The sequence below is a fragment of the Equus caballus genome, chromosome 14 (genome assembly GCF_041296265.1).
Source record: "Equus caballus isolate H_3958 breed thoroughbred chromosome 14, TB-T2T, whole genome shotgun sequence".
Lineage (NCBI taxonomy): Eukaryota > Metazoa > Chordata > Mammalia > Perissodactyla > Equidae > Equus > Equus caballus.
This window is the reverse complement of record NC_091697.1, coordinates 20,588,279-20,607,973: the sequence shown is the minus strand read 5'-3', so window position 1 is coordinate 20,607,973 and position 19,695 is coordinate 20,588,279. Positions and strand designations below refer to the sequence as shown.

The 19,695-nt window shown below is 38.9% G+C and overlaps 1 protein-coding gene across 13 annotated transcripts in view; it reads left to right on the top strand.

The window, feature by feature from the left end:
* The window catches only part of NSD1 (nuclear receptor binding SET domain protein 1), a 167,208-nt gene that overhangs the window by 116,986 nt on the left and 30,527 nt on the right, over positions 1 to 19,695 (top strand). For all 13 annotated transcript variants that reach the window (XM_023617136.2, XM_023617132.2, XM_023617135.2 and 10 more), the window contains 6 exons: positions 3,675 to 3,750; positions 6,092 to 6,210; positions 7,162 to 7,305; positions 10,426 to 10,549; positions 17,234 to 17,434; positions 18,938 to 19,117. In XM_023617136.2, the coding sequence (XP_023472904.1) occupies positions 3,675 to 3,750; positions 6,092 to 6,210; positions 7,162 to 7,305; positions 10,426 to 10,549; positions 17,234 to 17,434; positions 18,938 to 19,117 (844 nt within the window). The remainder of the gene's footprint in view (positions 1 to 3,674; positions 3,751 to 6,091; positions 6,211 to 7,161; positions 7,306 to 10,425; positions 10,550 to 17,233; positions 17,435 to 18,937; positions 19,118 to 19,695) is intronic.

The following is a 19,695-nucleotide window of genomic DNA, read 5'->3' as shown; positions in this document are numbered from 1 at the left end:
AAAAAAGCCACATTATATCTTTTCAATTTTTTTATTCTTCTCAAAGCAGTCTTATGGCATGGAGTTTTCACTTATTCTTAGGCCCATCACCTGCCCTCTGAACTTTCTTTGCAGTTTGTACAAACTTCATTGGCAGTATCATGTCTCCAATTCACTGTCCTCACATTCTACCTTCACCCAAGTAAGGCTGTGATCATCTCCTTCTGCAGTGCTTTCTCTGCTGGCTTTGTTGTATTCAAATCTTAGCCTCTTTGCAAGATTATTGGAAGAGGTAGATGGAAAGGGCCCAGGAAACTGAAATTCAGTTGAATGTTTTGAGCATGAAAGTGACATTTGCAATCAGACAATAAATTTAGTAGTATTTTACAAGATGAGTCATGGGAGGCTGTTGCATTATTCTTAGAGGTGAGGTGATGACAAATTACAAAGAAAATAAGAATTCTAGCCAGTTAAGTGAATGATCTTTTCCCCTAGTTTCATTGAGGTATAATTGATATATATAAATGAATGATTTGAAGGAATAAGATGAATCCTCAGTGGTTTTGAGACTAAGTTCCTTAGAAAATATTGTTAATTTATAGAACTTTTCTCTATCAAATGCAGTTTTGTAATCTAAAATGTGATTTGTCACATTTGAGGTTGATGTTTTTCCTAAGGGGATTAAAAAGCATGATTGAGTTTATATACTTAATTTAAATAGGCAAATATATTGCAGAACTCTTTTTTTTTTTTAATTGAGATATAATTTACTCTAGTAAAATGTGTAGATCTTAATTGTTCTATTTCATGGCTCTAGACAATTGTATATACCATGTAGATACCACCCAAACTAGATATGCTACATATCCATCACCCCTACAAGTTCTCTTGTGCCCCTTTTCAGTCACTTCCTCATTCTTGTTTTTCTCAGAGGAATGCTTTCTTACTCTTTCACCATTGAGTAGTTTTGCTTGTTCTTGACTGTCACATATATATATATATATATATATATATATATATATATATATATTTTGTTGCATTTTTGTTAATCTGGCTTCTTTTATTTAACATATGTTTTTGAGTTACATCCACAAGGATGCTATATCAGTAATCACTCTCTTTTATTGCTGAGTAGTTTCCCAAGTACAGTTTGCTTATTCTTTCTCCTGTTGATGCACATTTGAGTTTTTCATTTTGGAGCTATTAATCATAAGGTTGGTGTGAATATTCTCTGAGTCTTTTTGTGGACATATATTTTTATTTATCTTGGTGTAAATACTGAGGCATGGCATTGTTGGCTCATACATGTTTACCTTTTAAAGGAACTATCAAACAGTTGTTCAAAGTAGTTGTACAACTTCACACACAAAACTAGTAACGTACAATAGTCCGCCCTTATCCCTGGGGGATATTGTTCCAAGACCCCCCGTGGATGCCTGAAACCACTGATAGTACTGAACCCTGTATATACTATGTTTTTTCCTATACCTACATACCTAGATAAAGTTTAATTTATAAATTAGTTATAGAACAGTTATAATAGTATACTATAATAAAAGTTCTGTGAATGTGATCTCTCTCTCTCTCAAAATATCTTATTGTACTGTACTCACCTTTCTTCTGATGATGATAAAATGCCTACCTCTTGAGATGTAGGGAGGTTGAATGGTATAGGCATTGTCCCTGTGATACCACAACAGTTGAGCTGACAACCAAGATGGCAGCTAAATCACTAGTGAGTGGGTAGCTTGTAGAGCATGGATAAGCTAGACAATGGGTTGATTCATGTCCTGGATGGGACAGAGCAACAGCACGAGATTTTATCACACTACTCAAAACAGCGTGCAATTTAAAACTTATGTTTTTATTTCTGGTTTTTTCTGTTTAATATTTTCGGACCATGGGTAACTGAAACTGTGGAAAGCAAAACCATGATAAGAGGGGACTACTGTATAAGAGTTCCAGTTGCCATACATCTTTACTAGCATTTGGTTTGTCAGTCACTTTGATTTTCCCCGTTCTGGTGGATAAGAAATGATAGCAAATTATTGTTTTAATTTGTATTTCCCTAATGACTAATAATAATTTGCCCTTTAGTGTGTGTTTTCTGGCCATTCTTATATCATTGTAAAGTGACTGTTCAGGTATACTTACATGTTTGATTGGGTCTGTCATTCTTTTAATGGTTGCTTTTAGGAGTACTTTTTATATTTGGGATACAAGTCCTTTGTCAGATGTATGTACTGTAAATATTTTTTCCAAGTCTGAGGCTTACTTATTCGTTTTCTTAGTTTTGTCTTTCACAAGAAGAAATTTTTAATTTTTTTCTTTTATGATTAATGCTTTTTGTGTCTGTTTTAAGATCTCTTTTCTACTCCATGGACACAAAGATGTTCTTCTTGTATTTCCTTTTAGGAATTTTATGCTTCTGGATTTTGTGTGCTTTTGAGATGGAATTTCGAAGTGAATTTTTTACCCCATATGGATGTCCAGGTTTTTTTTTAGGAGCAGACATTAATAATCTCTGATATCTCTCTTAACTTCTCCCATATTTTTGGATTTGTCTACTAGTATTTTCTTCATTTAAATGGATGCTTGGCATTTATTCCTTCATTTAATTTGACTTTGTAGGATTCTAATCTATATTGAACATGAGGAAAGTTGTATCCTTGTGATTTATTACCATGTATAGCATTTGGAAATTCACAGCTGCATTTTATCTTGTTTTGACCTCAAACTTTGGGACCTTTATAGCAAGAATAGCATCCAGTATATTGACTTTTTGTGGCTACTGACTTTTCTTTTACAGTTATGATGAAGAACATTATTCTTGTAGCAGAAGACATTTTTTTGGAACTAATTCATACAAACATTAGTAGTAGAGGAGTAAAATGTGTAGGGAATTACACTTGATCTCTAAGTGTTTTGTTTTGAGTTTTAATGTTGCTTTAATTTATGTTAATCTCCAACCCCTTAAATTAGAATGGCATTCCATGAATCAGAGCTTTTAATTAGAATTCGTTAAGTCAATAAGTCTGTGTAAAATCTATTGGCTATAAATACAATTTTAAGAAGGTAGATTTTAATTACAGGTAGTGTGGAATAGAAATGAGATTGTGGGTCTCTGGGTACATACACTTTCTCTTTCTCTCCTACATCTATTAGAGCAGCATTCTGTATCTGCTTTATATATTGGGAGTCTCTGGGTAGGCCTTCTTTTTTTAAGGAGTATGTGGTGGTCATGAGTCTTTTGGAGCACTTTTTTTTCCCTAATCTGCTGCCTTTCCCCATAAAGTTGCTGGTCAATCCTTTGCCATTATTGTATTATTCTTTTAATTGTTAAAATCAGCCAGGAGGGGCTGGCCCTATGGCTGAGTCGTTAAGTTCAAGCGTTCCGCCTCGGCGGCCAAGGGTTTTGCTGGTTTGGATCCTGGGTGCGGACATGGCACCACTCGTTAGGCTATGCTGAGGCGGTGTCCCACATGCCACAACTAGAAGGACCCACAACTAAAATAGACAACTATTTGCCAGGGGGGAGAAAAAGCAGGAAAAAAAAAAATGATTGGCAACAGTTGTTCGTTCAGGTGCCAATCTAAAAAGAATAAAGCCAGCCAGGCTAGTTGTTTTTGGCATATAATATAAAGGATTTCTTTTCTATTCCTCTGTAAACCGTGTTGCATTTTACTTATTTGTAGTGCTATGAAGCTGGTCGCTTGGAGAATGACATTACTGAATCACATGCTGCATCTCATTCTAAAGAGTTTGGTGGAGGTGAGTATTTTTGAGATTTAAAAAAGGTAATGCAAAAATAAGTGTGAAGCACCTGTCAGTTAACTAGGAAAGTTGTTACGTATGTAAGCAAGACCAGTGGTGTTGTAAGTTCTAAAACTTGTTTGCCCAAAATGTGCTTCCTAAAACTATGCATGGCACTAGAAAATTCTATTGTCATTTTCAGCTTTATGCTGAAATTAGTTAAATGGAATTAGAATTATATTAGAGTAAGAAAATGTTAAGAACAATCAGATCCTTAATTTTATTAGATAATTCTCCAGATGACATCATTACTTTCTTGGCTTTGGTTCAATTTTTATTTCTATAGGTCAGAAAATATTGGGTCAAGAGGGAATTTACCAGTCATCTAAAACAGACTTGCACAAATAGTCTTTATTTTCTTCTATCACATCTATGACCTTTGTTCAGTGAGCATATGCTTGAAAAAGAGAACTTATTTTTGAGCCTAGTCCATTGTGGTTGCTTCTTAAGGGCTTAGGAATCTTCTAGATTAAATTGGAATCTGACTCTTGGAACTTCTACTTGGTGCTCTTGGTTCTGCCCCTAGGAGGAATGGGTGGGGAGCCCTTGCTGCAATAACAGATAGAATAATCGTAGTTTGAGCATTTGCTCTGCCAGGTCCTTTGCTCTGGTCTTTTGCTTACTACTGTTACTTCTGATCCATCTAAAGCATTACAACGTGTCAGGATATTATCCATATTATAGAAGAAACATGAAGATGAAAGAATTGACAGGGTTGGGGAACTAAATCCAGACCTGACCACGGTGACTATCACACTACTCTCTTGTTATCCGCACCACATTTTCTCCATGCCAATTCTTTCTACCACTTTGATCATTCATTGGCCAGTGCCATTTATTGATTAGTGTCGTTCCTAAAATACTAGCCTAGATTTGAGCACACTGCATCAGAAATGGTCTGCCAGCAAAGGGTATCATGGGAAGATTATATTTCATATGGTTTTAAGTGCACACTTCTTTAAATGTGACCCGTGATTATTAAGTTTTCCAGCAAGTAAATTTAGCAATATGTAAGCTTATTTTAACCTTGTGCCTAAGTATAATTCTGTAGGTTCATCAGTTTGCTTCCTCGCTTAAAAAAAACCTGCTTCCAAAAGAATATCAGCTCTTTTCCTACACTTCCGTACTTCACTTTTTTTGTAAAACCTACAACCTACACTTTATCCTTTGTGAATTTCATCTAAATGTTTCATCTTGTGAGAATTGTGAACCTTTATTCTGCCATCATCATAACTCTTCCTTTAGTCATAGGTTGTCAGCAGCTTTGGTAGGAGAGCTTCTGCATCTCCATCAGGCAGTCTAAGAAGAAAGCACTAAGGCAGTTTTCCAGAGTTCAGCCTTCATGTTGATACCCAGCATCGTTATCCTGGAACATTTTATGCAATATCTCTTTATATCTTGTATGTTCCTTTTGATGTTTCTATAGCAAAGAGTTGAAATATGTATAATAGAAAATGAGGAAGAAACTGGAATTTCATTTTGTAAATGTGCCACATTAGACCATGTATTGATTTTACATTGTTGGATGTTTAAGGTAGTAGTACTACTGCAGAAGTATTCTGTAAGCCACTAAGTGTATTGGGGGAGGTCTCTGTCCCACTCCTATAAGCCAGATCTTTTTTTTTTTTTTCCTGCTTTTTCTCCCTAATCCTCCCCGGTGCATAGTTGCGTATTTTAGTTGTGGGTCCTTCTAGTTGTGGCATGTGGGATAACGCCTCAGCATGGTCTGACGAGCGGTGCCATGTCTGCGCCCAGGATTTGAACCGGTGAAACTCTGGGCCACTGAAGTGGAGCGTGCGAACTTAACCACTCGGCCACGGGGCTATTCCACCAAATCTTAGATATTTCAGCTTTTCATTTTAATCCTTAAATCATATAGTGATATCATTACTTTCTTTAATCATGGAGAGCAGATTTTAGTATCTTTTCCTACTAAATGCATTTTCTCCCCATCTATAGGATATTGAAATCCTTTGAGGAACTAGAAAATCTTTCATTTCAGTTATAAAAATGAAATTGCTTTAATAACCTACCTATACATTTACTGTATAATCTCTATGAGGCAGAATTTATATAGTTATATGTAGCTGTTTCTTCAACTCATTGTATAATCATCGGTAAGTCTCTTTCCTTTTCTGCTTTTGTTTTCCTCATCTACAAAATTGGAGAATTAAACAGATTTTGAGGTTGGTTTTTACTCTATCATTCCATAGTTCTTTGATGTCCCTTTAGTTGAGGATAGGAGTTCTTGGCCATGTGCGTGATTAGCCAGCAGGTAACACTTGTTTTCCTGTCATAGGCACTACCAAGATATTTGATAAACCAAGGAAGCGAAAACGACAGAGGCATGCTACAGCCAAGGTGCATTGTAAAAAAGTGAAAAATGACGACTCATCAAAAGAAACCACAAGTTCAGAGGTATTACTCAGTTCCTCATCTTTTGACCTTCCAAATCAAAGCTACTTTTCACAGTTGAGGCCACATCCCTCTTTCCCTTGAGTTTATTGAGGAATAATGTTCTACTGAAACAGCTAATAGCTGTAAGGAATCTTGGAGCAAAAGGAGAGCCTGATCCTAGTGAAAATAAGTCAAGTCACATATGGCAGCTGTGGGTATGACCTTTTTAAAACATCACATCCTATGTTCTTAAGTGTCAGATGAAATATACAACTGTTTCATCATGAAGTAAACTTTTTCTAAAACCAGAGAGTACATTATCAAGTAACCCTGTGATCTGAATGAACTTGGACATTGCCCTTTAAAAGTTGAGACTGCTGCTATTAAAAGGGAAAACTCATTTGCTTATTTCTTGAGACCATCAACTGCTTAATTTTAGTATAATGTTTATAAACATTGGCTTTTAGGAAACAAAGATGGATTTAAAACCGTTTCCTTGCAGAGCATCAGTGCAGTCATTGATGCTATAGCTGGCTTTCCAACTCAGGTTAGAAGAGAATTAGAACAAGTCAGGTCAGCATCACACATTATGATACAGAATGTTTCTATCCAGGACAATTTGAATAGAATGCCCGAAGTGGGCATTATTTAGGAAACACTGATCTTGGAAGGACAAATAAGTAATCAAATAAACTTAAGAATGTTTTCTCTCCCTTAGTGAAACCTTAAAATGGAACAGCTCAAAAAGTTCCAGTGGAACAGCCTCAGAGCAGTTAGTGGCAGGGCATGAGGCGCCCACTACCCGCCCAATCACAGCAGGGTTAGAACTAACATTGCATGCAGTCCGCCCGCGTGATTGGCTGAACATCTGTAAGTGCTTAATGGCTAGACAAATAGCAGCCCAGAGGGAGGGGGTCAGATGGAGGAGACATGAATAATACAGATGTGGGACATTATTTTTTTCTCTGTAAGGGAGAACTGATGACACACAGGACGGCTGCAAGCCCCAAGGAGCCTGTTGAGGATGGTGTAGAAAATGAACACGGGATGACTGCGTCTAAAAAACTACAGGGTGAACGAGGCGGAGGAGCTGCGCTCAAAGAGAATGTTTGTCAGGTAGAAAATATTACCCACTTGCATTTTGATTGCATGCTTGTCTTTGAAGAGAAGCTTTCTCCATCTCTCGATGACCCAGTCATGATTAGAATAAAAATTCTCTTGGATGATTCCAGTAGAGTCCCTTCCTTTAAGGATTTTTTTTCACTTTTGTTTTTTGGAGGAAGATTAGCCCTGAGCTAACATCTGCTGCCAATCCTCCTCTTTTTGCTGAGGAAGACTGGCCCTGAGCTAACATTCATCCCCATGTTCCTCTACTTTATATGTGGGACGCCTACCACAGCATGGTGTGCCAAGCGGTGCCAAGTCCGCACCCAGGATCTGAACTGGTGAACCCTGGGCTGCAGAAGTGGATCGTGCGAATTTAACCACTGTGCCACCGGGCCAGCCCCCTTCCTTTAAGGATTTAACTCTTCTCCCTCCCCACAAAAAGAGAAAGGAAGAGAAATATTTACTGTTGGTCAACCATTTGCCCTTGTTACCCTTGAGTAGATGACCTGAAGCAGGTCTGAGACGGGAGAGATGATCTCTGGTTGCTCAAAGATCATTTTCCTGTACTCTCATGGTGTGAGAATCTTTGGGTTTCTAAGGAATTTTTCAACAGTAATTTAAGCTTTGAGATTTTTTTTTTTTTTTTGCTTTAAAGTAGTGACTTCAGAGAACCTACCACTTACATTTTTCTATTTATTTAATAAACATTTATATAATGTTTCCTTACTATGTGTCAAGTATTGTTCTAATCACTTTGTTACATCATTTACTCATCATAACAATCTCAATGTAGATTACCATTATTATCCCCTTTTTATAGATGAGGAAACCGAGGCACAGAGGTGTTAAATAGCTTGCTTACAATCACAGAGCGAAGTCAGGATTCAAACTCAGGCAATCTGGGTTTAGAGTCTTAACCACAACTATGTTTTATTGCCTCTCTGTGAGATGTGACTCTACTTTATTGTTGTTAAAGAGCCTTTGTCTGATTTGGGAGTAGAGTCAATTAGATGGATGCTTTGATTATGTTCTTTTTTTTATGGTCTTGATTTATCTTTGTAAATTCTTAAAAGCTGGCATATAAAAAGTTGAAGATATTTGTTTTATTATTTTTTTCTCTAATTGCAACAGCTGAAAATTAAAATTAACCCAGGCCCAGAATTTGTTATTATGGTCTATATAATTCCAACTAAGTTTCCTTGTCTGTTCATTTTTGCTGTTATATAAAGAAGGTTGGTCACATTCAGACTGGCTCCCAAACACAATGTTAATCTGCAGGGACTGTTATGCCCACAAAGATTATCAAGAAAAATTGATGAAGGATGTGGTGACCGTCTGGTCCTGGATTGTTTGGATCAGTCTTTGTTTAAATCTCTTGTCTTTCTGTGATTTATTAATAGTGCCTCCTTTCACTCTCAAGTGTCCCAGTTTGAAAGATGACTTAGGGGCTGGCCTGGTGGTGCAGTGGTTAAGTGTGCACGTTCTGCTTCAGCGGCCTGGGGTTCGCCAGTTCAGATCACAGGTGCGGACATGGCACTGCTTGACGAGCCATGCTGTGGTAGGCGTCCCACATATAAAGTAGAGGAAGATGGGCACAGATGTTAGCTCAGGGCCAGTCTTCCTCAGTGAAAAGAGGAGGATTGGCAGGAGTTTGATCTGCGCTAATCTTCCTCAAAAAAAAAAAAAAAAATTACATGATCATCCCAATTAAAAGGTTAGTCCATAACATTTGGTTAATGTGAAAAATTTATTTTCCATATATACTATAATTGAAATTTTCCTGTTTAAGTTATGAAAGTGAATTTGTTTGTTGTACATTAAAACTGATGTCACTGGTACCCTAAATACATAAAACAAAATAGACAATATTTATGCTATCTGTCAGTTTTTATGTGTGAATAGTGGATAATGGGAGAGCCAAACATGTGAGACTAGCTCAGACTACAGGGTGATTCAGCCCTCTTGATCCCTGAATGCCTCTGACCTTTTTTCCCCAAAGCTCTCCTACTCACTTGTTTATTTAAGGTTTGATGTTAAGTGGCCAAGACCTGTTCTATTTCTTTGAGTTCCTGAAGATGTTAGATTTGCCTACCCACCTTTCCCCTTTCTTGTCTTACAGAGTAAGTATAAGACTTCTTCATTTTTAGCATTTTTCTGCCAATCACTATGAGGAAACAAGTCTGGATATTAGAGGAGTGAAAAGTAACAAATGTTGTGAATTTGCAGGATTTTCATAAATCTTAGTGTTTTCAAAGCAACAGATGCAGATCATTGCTTCGTAAGGCCCTATCCTAAGTGACACTGTCTTAGGTGAGATCATCTCAGAAAAGTAGTCTCTCTGAGATGGTCCTAGATGTATCTGAAGGGTTGTTTAAACCTTGAGTGGAGCCCTTTTGTGACTGTTACGATCCAAGTCTACCTAGCCCGTATCTCTTGCTTGAACCATTCCAGTAGCCTCCTTGATTGTCTCTGCTTCTATTCTCACCTTTCTACTCTTGAACTCATTTTCCATGTAGCAGTCAGAATGATCTGTTTTAAATGAATACCTGATTTCAGCCTACTCTTGGTAAAGCTCTCTAATGGCTCACCGTTGCAATTAGAATAAAATCTGAAACTCTCTACCATAATCTGTGAGGCCGCACATCAGGCTGTTGTTGTCTCTTTCTCACCTCATCTTCTGCCACTTCTAACTTGTTCACTTTAGTCCAATGACACTGGCTTTCCTTGTGATTCTCAGACATGCCATGGTTTCACCTGCCTGTGGACTTTCTGTACTTGCTGACTTCCTGATCCTTCCTTCAGGTCATGTGAGCCTAGTCTGAGAGACTGTCCCTAATCACTCAATACAAAGTAGCTATTTGGGTTCTCTGCCTAATGCTTGTCTGATAGTTTTCCGTTTATTGAAATTTCTACTTGTATTTCTTTCCTTAGAATATAAGAACCATGAGAGTCAGGGACCTTGTGGTTCCTGGCATATAGGAGGTAATAATTAAATATTGGCTTAATGAATGGTGAGATTTCTTATTTCTTGCAGAGCTGTTTCTTAATCTTTGCCTTCATGAGGGCCTTCTGCTTGGGATTTTTTAAAAACCTTTTTCTATACACGATCTGTTTTCTTTCCCTTAACAGAACTGTGAGAAACTTGGTGAACTGCTGTTATGTGAGGCTCAGTGCTGTGGGGCTTTCCACCTTGAGTGCCTTGGATTAAATGAGATGCCCAGAGGAAAATTTATCTGCAATGAATGTCGCACAGGTAAAGTAGATATAGAAGGGTCTTCTTCCAGAGGGTCTTCTTTGACTTTTAAGTTTTTCAGGGAAAAAACATTCATTGGAGACACTATTTTGTGGCAATACTGGGCTGGTTGTTACAGACACAGAGATGGGTGTTGTGCGATCTTTGCCCTCAGAAAAGCATACCAAATAAATAATGAATATATAGCATTAATGTAGTGCAAAAAGTGTTGTAGTGAGATCCATTTAAAGCGCTGTGTGGGGCCAGGCTGGTGGCGTAGCGCTTTAAGTTCGCACATTCTGCTTTGGTGGCCCAGGGCTCACGGGTTCAGATCCCTGGCACGGACCTACACACCACTCATCAAGCCATGCTGTGGCAGTGTCCCACATACAAAATAGGGGAAGACTGGCACAGATGTTAGCTCATGGCCATTCTTCTTCGCCAAAAAATAAATAAATAAATAAAATTGCTGTGTGAAGATAGATGAGGCAATGACACAAGAAAGATATTTGAGTTTTCCTTTAAGAGAGAAATACAAATTGGTGTTGGATGGGGAAGGACAGAGGTCCAGTAATGAAAGTATGGATTATTTGGGTAACAGGAAGCATAGGTCAGTGTGTTTAGAGTTTAGGGTGTTTTAGGCAGGAGGAGTTGGTAGTAACGAGGAGAGCTTTTGGGTTACTGGTGATGTTTTCACATTTGGTGATCTGAGTGGTGATTACGTAAGTGTGTTCCATGATTATTCATGAACTATACAGTTAGTATGTGTGTACTTTTCTGTGTATATATCATATGTCAATAAAACTGTTTGCCAAAAAAAGAAAGATATTTTGGGAGAGTTGCAATATACAGATCTGGTCAGAAGCTAGGAATGGTTAGATGAGATCAACCTGTAAAGCACCTCATAGGCTGTGCTAAGGAGATTGTTCTATTTTCAGTTTTATGTATGATGTTACAGCATTTAAGCAGTGAAGAAATGAGGGCTGAAGGTATAGATCTTATGCTCTTAAATCATTAAAACCATAGGTATAGGGACTGGCCCGGTGGCTCAGCGGTTAAGTGCGCATGTTGTGCTTCCGTGGCCCAGGGTTTGCTGGTTCGGATCCCAGGTGTGGACGTGGCACGATTTGGCGAGCCATGCTATGGCAGGCATCTCGCATATAAAGTAGAAGAAGATGGGCACGGGTGTGAGCTCAGGGCCAGTCTTCCTCAGCAAAAAAAAAAGAGGAGGATTGGCAGCAGATGTTAGCTCAGGGCTAATCTTCATCAAAAAAAAAAAACCAAAAAAACCACAGGTGTGGATATTGTGCTGCCCAAAGAGAAAGCATGTATAGAATGAGAAGAGAGCCAAAGACAGTACCTGGGGTTACCTATTTAAAGGAGCTGCTGCAAGGTGAGGAGGAGCTTGTCAAAGAATGTGAAGCCATGGGAGTGAAGTGTCATCAGAGGGACAGATATGGCAAAGAGACCAAGGAGGTTCTGGAGTGACAAGAGGCTGTTGTATTTGGCAGTTCGAAAATGCTTGACTTTTTGCCAGAGGGTGCCACCCTAAACCACTGTGAATGGGTAGCAGTATACGCTGTTTCCTACAGAAGCTTGGTTTCAATGGAAAAGAGAGCAGTAGCTGAAGGGAGGATATTGTAGGGTCAAGAGGAAGAACATGCTGAGTGTTTGTAGGATGAAGGTTAAGAACCGTGTACAGAAATAAATTTCCACAACAGGAGAGGGAATAAATGGTGGACAACAGTCATACAAACAGGAGAGGATAATCCTGAAGAGACGGAAAGGTAAAACGGGAATGTATCTTGGAGTTGTGAGGCAGAAGGAGGAAGCTGAAGAAGTTTTTTCTTGTCTTGGTGAGGATGATGGGAAAAGGTAATTATTTCTAACTTGAAGGGAAGAGTATAGATTTAGCCCCTGTTGGAAACAAGAGACCAAATTAACTTGTGTTTGTAAATAGACAGCCATGTCAGATTTATTTCATCTTTTTGCCAGCACTTTTAGCAGTGTGGGAATGAAAGCTGGAAGACACAATAGTTGTGGGGTTATTTTGCCTTCTGCACAGTTGGGCTTTTGATCCTTATGGGAAATAGTTCCCTCCAGCTCTGTAAATGAAATTTAGAAAAAACTTTTAGGTATGTGCGTATCTTTATCATCCTAGTCTTAGAAAGATCTTCTTTCCTTTTGTGCCACTGATATCATTTTGCTAGTATTATCTTTATTATGATGTGGTAACATGTTAATCTAAGGGAAAACTATTTTGTAAAAATCAACTTTGTTGAAATATAATTTACATGCTTAAATGCACCCATTTTAATGTATGTTTTGATAAAATTTATACACCCATATAACCACAACCACAATGAAGATTTAGAACATTTCCGTCACTCCGGAAGATTCCCTTGTGCTCAGTCCCAGTCAATCCTTACGCACTCCCCCAGATTCAGGCAAACAGTTCTCTGCTTTCTGTTACTACACATTAGATTTATCTTTTTTAGAGTTTCATATAAGTGGAATCAAAGTATATGTAAATTTTTGTGTCTGGCTCAGCATAATGTTTTTGAGACTCATTTATGTTAATGTGTATATCAGTAGTTCATTCTCTTTCTTAAAACAGCTTTACTGAGGTATAATTGATGTATAGTAAACTGCACAAAGTGTACAATTTGATGAGTTTTGACAATTATGTGTGTGTACATATACCTATGAAATCATCACTCAGGATAATTTTTTTGAGATTCCACAACGTTGTGGGTATGAAAGTTCATTCCTTTTTCTTGTTGAGTCATACTCCATTGTACGGATATATCACAGTTTATTTATCCATTCATCTATTGATGTACATTTGGGTTGTTCTCAGCTTGGGTATTATAATAAAGCTGCTGTGAACATATGCAAGTCTTTGTATGGACACATCTTCTTTTCTCTTGTGTAAATACCTAACAATAGAATGGCTGCATCATATGGCAGGTAATGTTTAACTTTTTAAGAAACATCCAAATGGGGGCTGGCCCGTGGCCGAGTGGTTAAGTTCGCGCGCTCCGCTGCAGGCGGCCCAGTGTTTCGTCGGTTCGAATCCTGGGCGCGGACATGGCACTGCTCGTCAGACCACGCTGAGGCAGCGTCCCACGTGCCACAACTAGAGGAACCCACAACGAAGAATACACAACTATGTACCGGGGGGCTTTGGGGAGAAAAAGGAAAAAATAAAATCTTAAAGAAAAAAAAAAAAAGAAAAAAAAAGAAACATCCAAATGGTTTTCCAAAGTGTTTGTACCATTTTACATTGCCATCAGCGATGTATGAGAGTTTCAGTTCTTCCACATCTTCATCAGTGGTTGGTATGGTCAGTCTTTGTAATTTTAGCCATTCTGACAGATGTGTAATGGTAGCTCATTGTGGTTTTAATGTGCATTTTCCTAATGCGGGATGGTATTGCACATCTTTTTGTGTGCTTATTTGCCATCTTCTTTGATGAAGTGTGTAAGTCTTTTTTTTTTTTTTTTTTTTTTTTTTTGCTGAGGAAGATTCGCCGTGAGGTAACATCTTTGTTGCCAATCCTCCTCTTTTTTCGCTTGAGGAAGATTAGCCCTCAGTTAACATCTGTGCCAGTCTTCCTCCACTTTATATGTGGGTCGCTGCCACAGCATGGCTGATGATTGGTATAGGTCTGTGCCTGGCATCTGGACCTGTGAACTTAGGCCACCTAAATGGAATGTGCCCAACTCAACCACTATGCCATGGGGCCGCCCCTCCCTCCCTTTATTTCTTTTTTTAATTGGGTTATTTTCTTACTATCAAGTTTTAAGAGTTCTTTATATGTATTCTGGGTACAAGTAATTTTATTCTTTGCGAGGAAGATTCGCCCTGAGCTAACATCTGTGCCACTCTTCCTCCACTTTGTATGTGGAATGGCTTCACAGCATGGCTGATGAGCAGAGTTAGGTCCGCACCCAGGATCTGAACCCACAAACCTGGGCTGCTGAAGCAGAGTATGGGGAACATTAACCACTCGGCCATGGGGCCAGCACCTGGATACACGTCATTTATCAGATACCTACTTACTTTTCAAATTATTCTCCCAATCTATGGCTTGTTTTTTTTGTTCCTTCTTTCTTTCTTTCTTTCTTTTTTTTGAGGAAGATCAGCCCTGAGTTAACATCTGCTGCCAATCCTCCTCTTTTTGCTGAGGAAGACTGGGCCCTGAGCCGATCTGTGCCCATCTTCCTCGACTTTATATGTAGGACGCCTACCACAGCATGGCTTGCCAAGCGGTGCCATGTCCACACTCGGTATCCGAACCAGCGAACCCTGGGCCACCGAAGCAGAATGTGTGCGCTTAACTGCTGTGCCACCAGGCTGGCCCTTCTTTTTCATTTTCTTAATGGTGTCTTTTCAAGAGCAGTTTTTAGTTTTGATTAAGTCCAATTTAATCTTACTCTTTTGCAAAGATTCTCTTTGCTTTCTTCTTTTACAGTTTTAGGTTCACCATTTAGGTCTATTGTATATTTTGAATTAATTTTTGTACATGATGTGAGGTAAGGAGAAATTATTATTTTTGAGGATAGGAAATTTTATCCTAGTTTTAGTAAAGATGAATACAGTAGGAATTAGGGAGTCATTTCCTATTGCTTGTGGCTCATCCTGCTTTCCTACAGTATGGTAACCACACTATTTTAGGTTACTGCAGTTTAATATTTGCTACCGGTTATTCAGCATCAGGCAGTAGTTTGCTTCTTTCCAAATACATATTTTAAATTTTTTCCTAAAAATCATTGTTATCTGGGGTTGATCTCACTGTTCATAGATGAGATAGGGTTTTTTTTGTTTTTGCTGAGGAAGATTTGTGCTGAGCTAACATTTGTTGCCAATGTTCCTCTTCTTGTATGTGAGCTGCTGCCACAGAATAGCCACTGACAAGTGGTGTAGGTCCATACCCAGGAACTGAACCCTGGCCGCCAAAGCAAAGCGTGCTGAACTTCACCACTTGGCCAGCCAGGCTGGCTCAAGATGGGTTATTTTAATGAGCTTGTATTTCCAGCAAGTGTTGGAGGCAGGATTCAAGTTCAGGTCTGTCTTTCAAGCCGTGGCTCTTTCTCCTACATCATATTGCTTTCCAGAGAGAGGTAGGTTTTTCTTTTCTTAAACTTTTTGTTGCAGAAGTCCTCAGACATACACAAAGGTAGAGAGAACAGTGTAAGGAACCCCCATGTATTCATCACTCAGCTTCAGGAGTTATCAACGTTCTGCCTCATTTTACTCTTACAGTTCAAAAGGTCTTTCTAACAGTTACAATTTTTAAAAAATCGTCCAATATGTAGCAAAATGATACAGTAACCCCTACATGTCGTCTACTACCCAGTCTCATTTTCAAATTTTTGCTCTTTTCTCAAAGATGTCTTTTTATAGTGTTTTGAATAAAGATCCAAATAAGGCCCCTGTATTGTATTTTTTGATAGGTCTCTTAAATTTCTCTTAATCTACAACAGTACTATGTGCTTCACTCTATTTTTCAATGTCATTTGTGGAGACAGTGGTCATTTGTCTTGCTAAATGTTCCACATTCTAAATTTGGTTGATTGCACCCTCGTGGTGTTCTTTTAACGTCTTCCTCTATCTTCTGTATTTCCTAGAAACTTGTGGTTAGATCTAGAGGCTCCGTTACTTTAAGGGCAGTTTTCTTTTGGCAAGAAGGCTTCATAGACGACGTACACTTCTATTGCATTATGTCAGCAAGCACCTGTTGTCAGACTTTCCCACTTACTAGTGATAATGAAGATCGTGCAGTGGGTTCATATTGTCACCTAATCAATCTCTTATAAAGTTCCTCATTGTGATATTGTGATTTATATTAAGAAATATATATTCTGTCTTTGTCCAATTTCTTCTGGCAGAGCTCCTAAAACCCTTGGAATTTTGTAAGTGGTGAGGGCAATAAAGTTGTCTTTTGTGTGTCTTTTGTTATGTTAATAGTGACCCTTGAAAGCATCTTAGGATGAGGGCGGGTTTCCTTGAGAACCAACCTTGTGATTAAATGGTTGGAACTTTCAGTCCTACCACCCTCACCTCTGGGGGAGATGACAGGGCTGGGTGTTGAATCTGTCCCCAGTGGCCAGTGATTTAATCAATCATGTCTGTGTAATGAGACTTCCATCAAAACCCGAAAGGATGGAGTTTGGAGAGCTTCCTGGTTGGTGAACATGTGGGGTTTCCGGGAGAGCGGCGCTTGGAGAGAACCTGAAATCTTCATGCTCTTTCCCTGTACCTTGCCCTATAAATCTCTTCCATCGGGCTGTTCCTGAGTTATATCCTTTTCTAATAAACTGGTGATCTAGTAAGTAAAATGTTTCTCTGAGTTCTGTGAGCTGCTCTAGCAGGTTAATTGAACTCAAGGAGGGGCTTCTGGGAACCTCTGAGTTATAGCTAATGGGTCAGAAGTACAGGTGACAACGTGGCCTGGAGACTGGTGTCTGAAGAGGGGAGGCAATCTTGTAGAAGTGAGCCCTTAACCTGTGGGATCTGAATTGAGTTGAATTGTAGGACACCCAGCTGGTGTTGGAGAATTGCTTGGTGGTGTTGGATCCCCCCTCCTTCATGTTGGAATTTGATACAAAATTGTGTACTCACTAACTTTTCACCTAGTGGTTTAGCATTGGGTGAATTCTTGAATTGGTATTAATTTGTTGCCTTCTTTCTGTTTCCCAGGAATCCATACCTGTTTTGTTTGTAAGCAGAGTGGGGAAGATGTTAAAAGGTGCCTTCTGCCCTTGTGCGGAAAGTTTTACCATGAAGAGTGTGTCCAGAAGTACCCACCCACTGTCATGCAAAACAAGGGCTTCCGGTGTTCCCTCCACATCTGTATAACCTGCCATGCTGCTAATCCAGCCAGTGTTTCTGCGTCTAAAGGTATGGGTTTCTCATGTGGACCAATCTAATGCTAGAACCTTGGTTTCATTGCCAGTGAATATTTACAGATGCAATCTGGCTTGTCTTTTTGTGGCCTCGCTAGATTTGAGTACCAGTATTTTACATGAGAGAGAGGAGAGTAATGGACTAGTTCAGTAGTCACCACATTGTATTCTGTGGAGCTCTGGCATTATTTAAATATTCGGATTTTCTGTGAGATTTAGTTTTAAAAAGTAGGGGCTGGCCCAGTGGCATAGTGGTTAAGTTCATACACTCCACTCTGGCGGTCCAGGGTTCACAAGTTTGGATCCCAGGTGTGGACCTACACACTGTTGGTCAAACCATGCTGTGGGGGCATCCCACATACAAAGTAGAGGAAGATTGGCACAGATGTTAGCTCAGGACCAATCTTCCTCACCAAAAAAGCAAAGAAAAAAAATTCTGCTGCGTGTTTTCCTCCCCCTACTCTGTTAGACCAAAGTGTATTTTTCTCCTGTGGGCCCTTTATATCTATTGTTGTCAGATGTACTATCATACAGACATGTATGTAGTGCAGAATTGAAGTTTTTGTTTTGTGTTGATTTGTTTTATTTTCTAAAATGGAAAGTCCTATGCTGAAAGTTTTTTTCTGCTTCATGGTTAGGTTGCGAGCTGTGGTTCCCAAAACTGTCTCTGGGTATAGGTAAACTTAAGTTTTTAAATCTGTTTCCACTGGGGAAAAATAATTTCTTTCTGTTCAATAATAGTGGATTTCTTAGTGATGTTCCTAAAAGCCAAATATTGTCTCTCTGCTGTTAAATGCTGTGTGCCTTAAGAGTTCCCACTTCTCTCATAGGGGATTGAGCAGGAAAAATTTAGCAGTGTTGGCTTTTCTTTTAATCAGACTGGCAATATCTTTTGTAAGATGATCTCCTGCTGCTGTAGATCTCGTCAGGTAGTTTAAGTTGCTTGATCAAAATTGCAGTTTAACCCTCATCTCCCTTCCCCTTTTCAGTTGCTATTGTAGATTGTCTGTAGGTGCTTTAGTAATGGTTTTTAGGTAGTGAAGTTAGAGGGTATATTTCACCTGGAAGGGGTGGAGTGGTTTATTTACCTGAAGGGCTGTAAGAATCACAGAGTACCAGGCAACAAAAGCAAGTAGTAGAATTTCCTCCCAGCTGGGCTTTTATTCTGATTGTGCATACCCAGCCCCCCATTTAGTTTGCTGCTGATTCCAGGTTTCCTAGGAGTCAGGGCACTGGTTTGAGTAGGGCTTTCCTTGGTGAAGCAGGCTCACTTGCAGTTGTGGGATCTGACTCCTTGTGGTGACTTATCTCATAGCGCCCATCTGAGCTTTTCATAGTGAATTGGGTGTTTCAGGTCCCTTTTCTTAGTAGTGCTTCCTTCTATTTGTGACGTTTTGTCAGCCAGCAAATACACTTGAATAACTAACATTGTTTTTATATTTAATCTTTTTGTTTTTCTTTTCTGCCTCCTTGATTTTCCTGCTTCTTATATTTTTAGGTCGTCTCATGCGCTGTGTCCGCTGCCCTGTGGCATACCATGCCAATGACTTTTGCCTGGCTGCCGGGTCAAAGATCCTTGCGTCTAATAGTATCATCTGCCCTAATCACTTTACCCCCAGGCGAGGTTGCCGAAATCATGAGCATGTTAATGTTAGCTGGTGTTTTGTATGCTCAGAAGGTAAGACAAAGATATGACTTCTTGATGTAAATAATCTAAAAACAGATTAATACAATATTTTAATTGCAACAAAAGTAGTTTCTTCACATTGCCACTAGATGAACTGTTGAGAAGTGATGTCTTGAATTAATGATAAGATACCAGAACTTTTAAACTTGGTTTTGTTCCCCAATAGGGAGAGGTTTCATTTTTGTTAGTTTGAATAATGGTACGGTTTTTATTAAAATGATAAACAACTGAAACAATGAAGAAAAAGGCAAGAGAAAGGCCAGGACAAGACAAAATCATCCTTGGAAAATGGGGCAATGTGGTCAAATGGTACAAACTTCCAGTTATAAGATGAATAAGTTTGGGGGATGTAAGGTACAGCATGGTAACTATAGTTAACAATATTGTATATTTGAAAGTTGCTAAGAGAGTAGGTCTTAAAGGTTCTCACCACCAAAAAAAAAATTTGTAACTATGTGAGGTGTTGGGTGTCTTATCTAACCTTATTGTGGTAATCATTTCACACACTATATATATATCAAGTCATTATGTTGTACACTTTAAACTTACACAGGGGCCGGCCTGGTGCA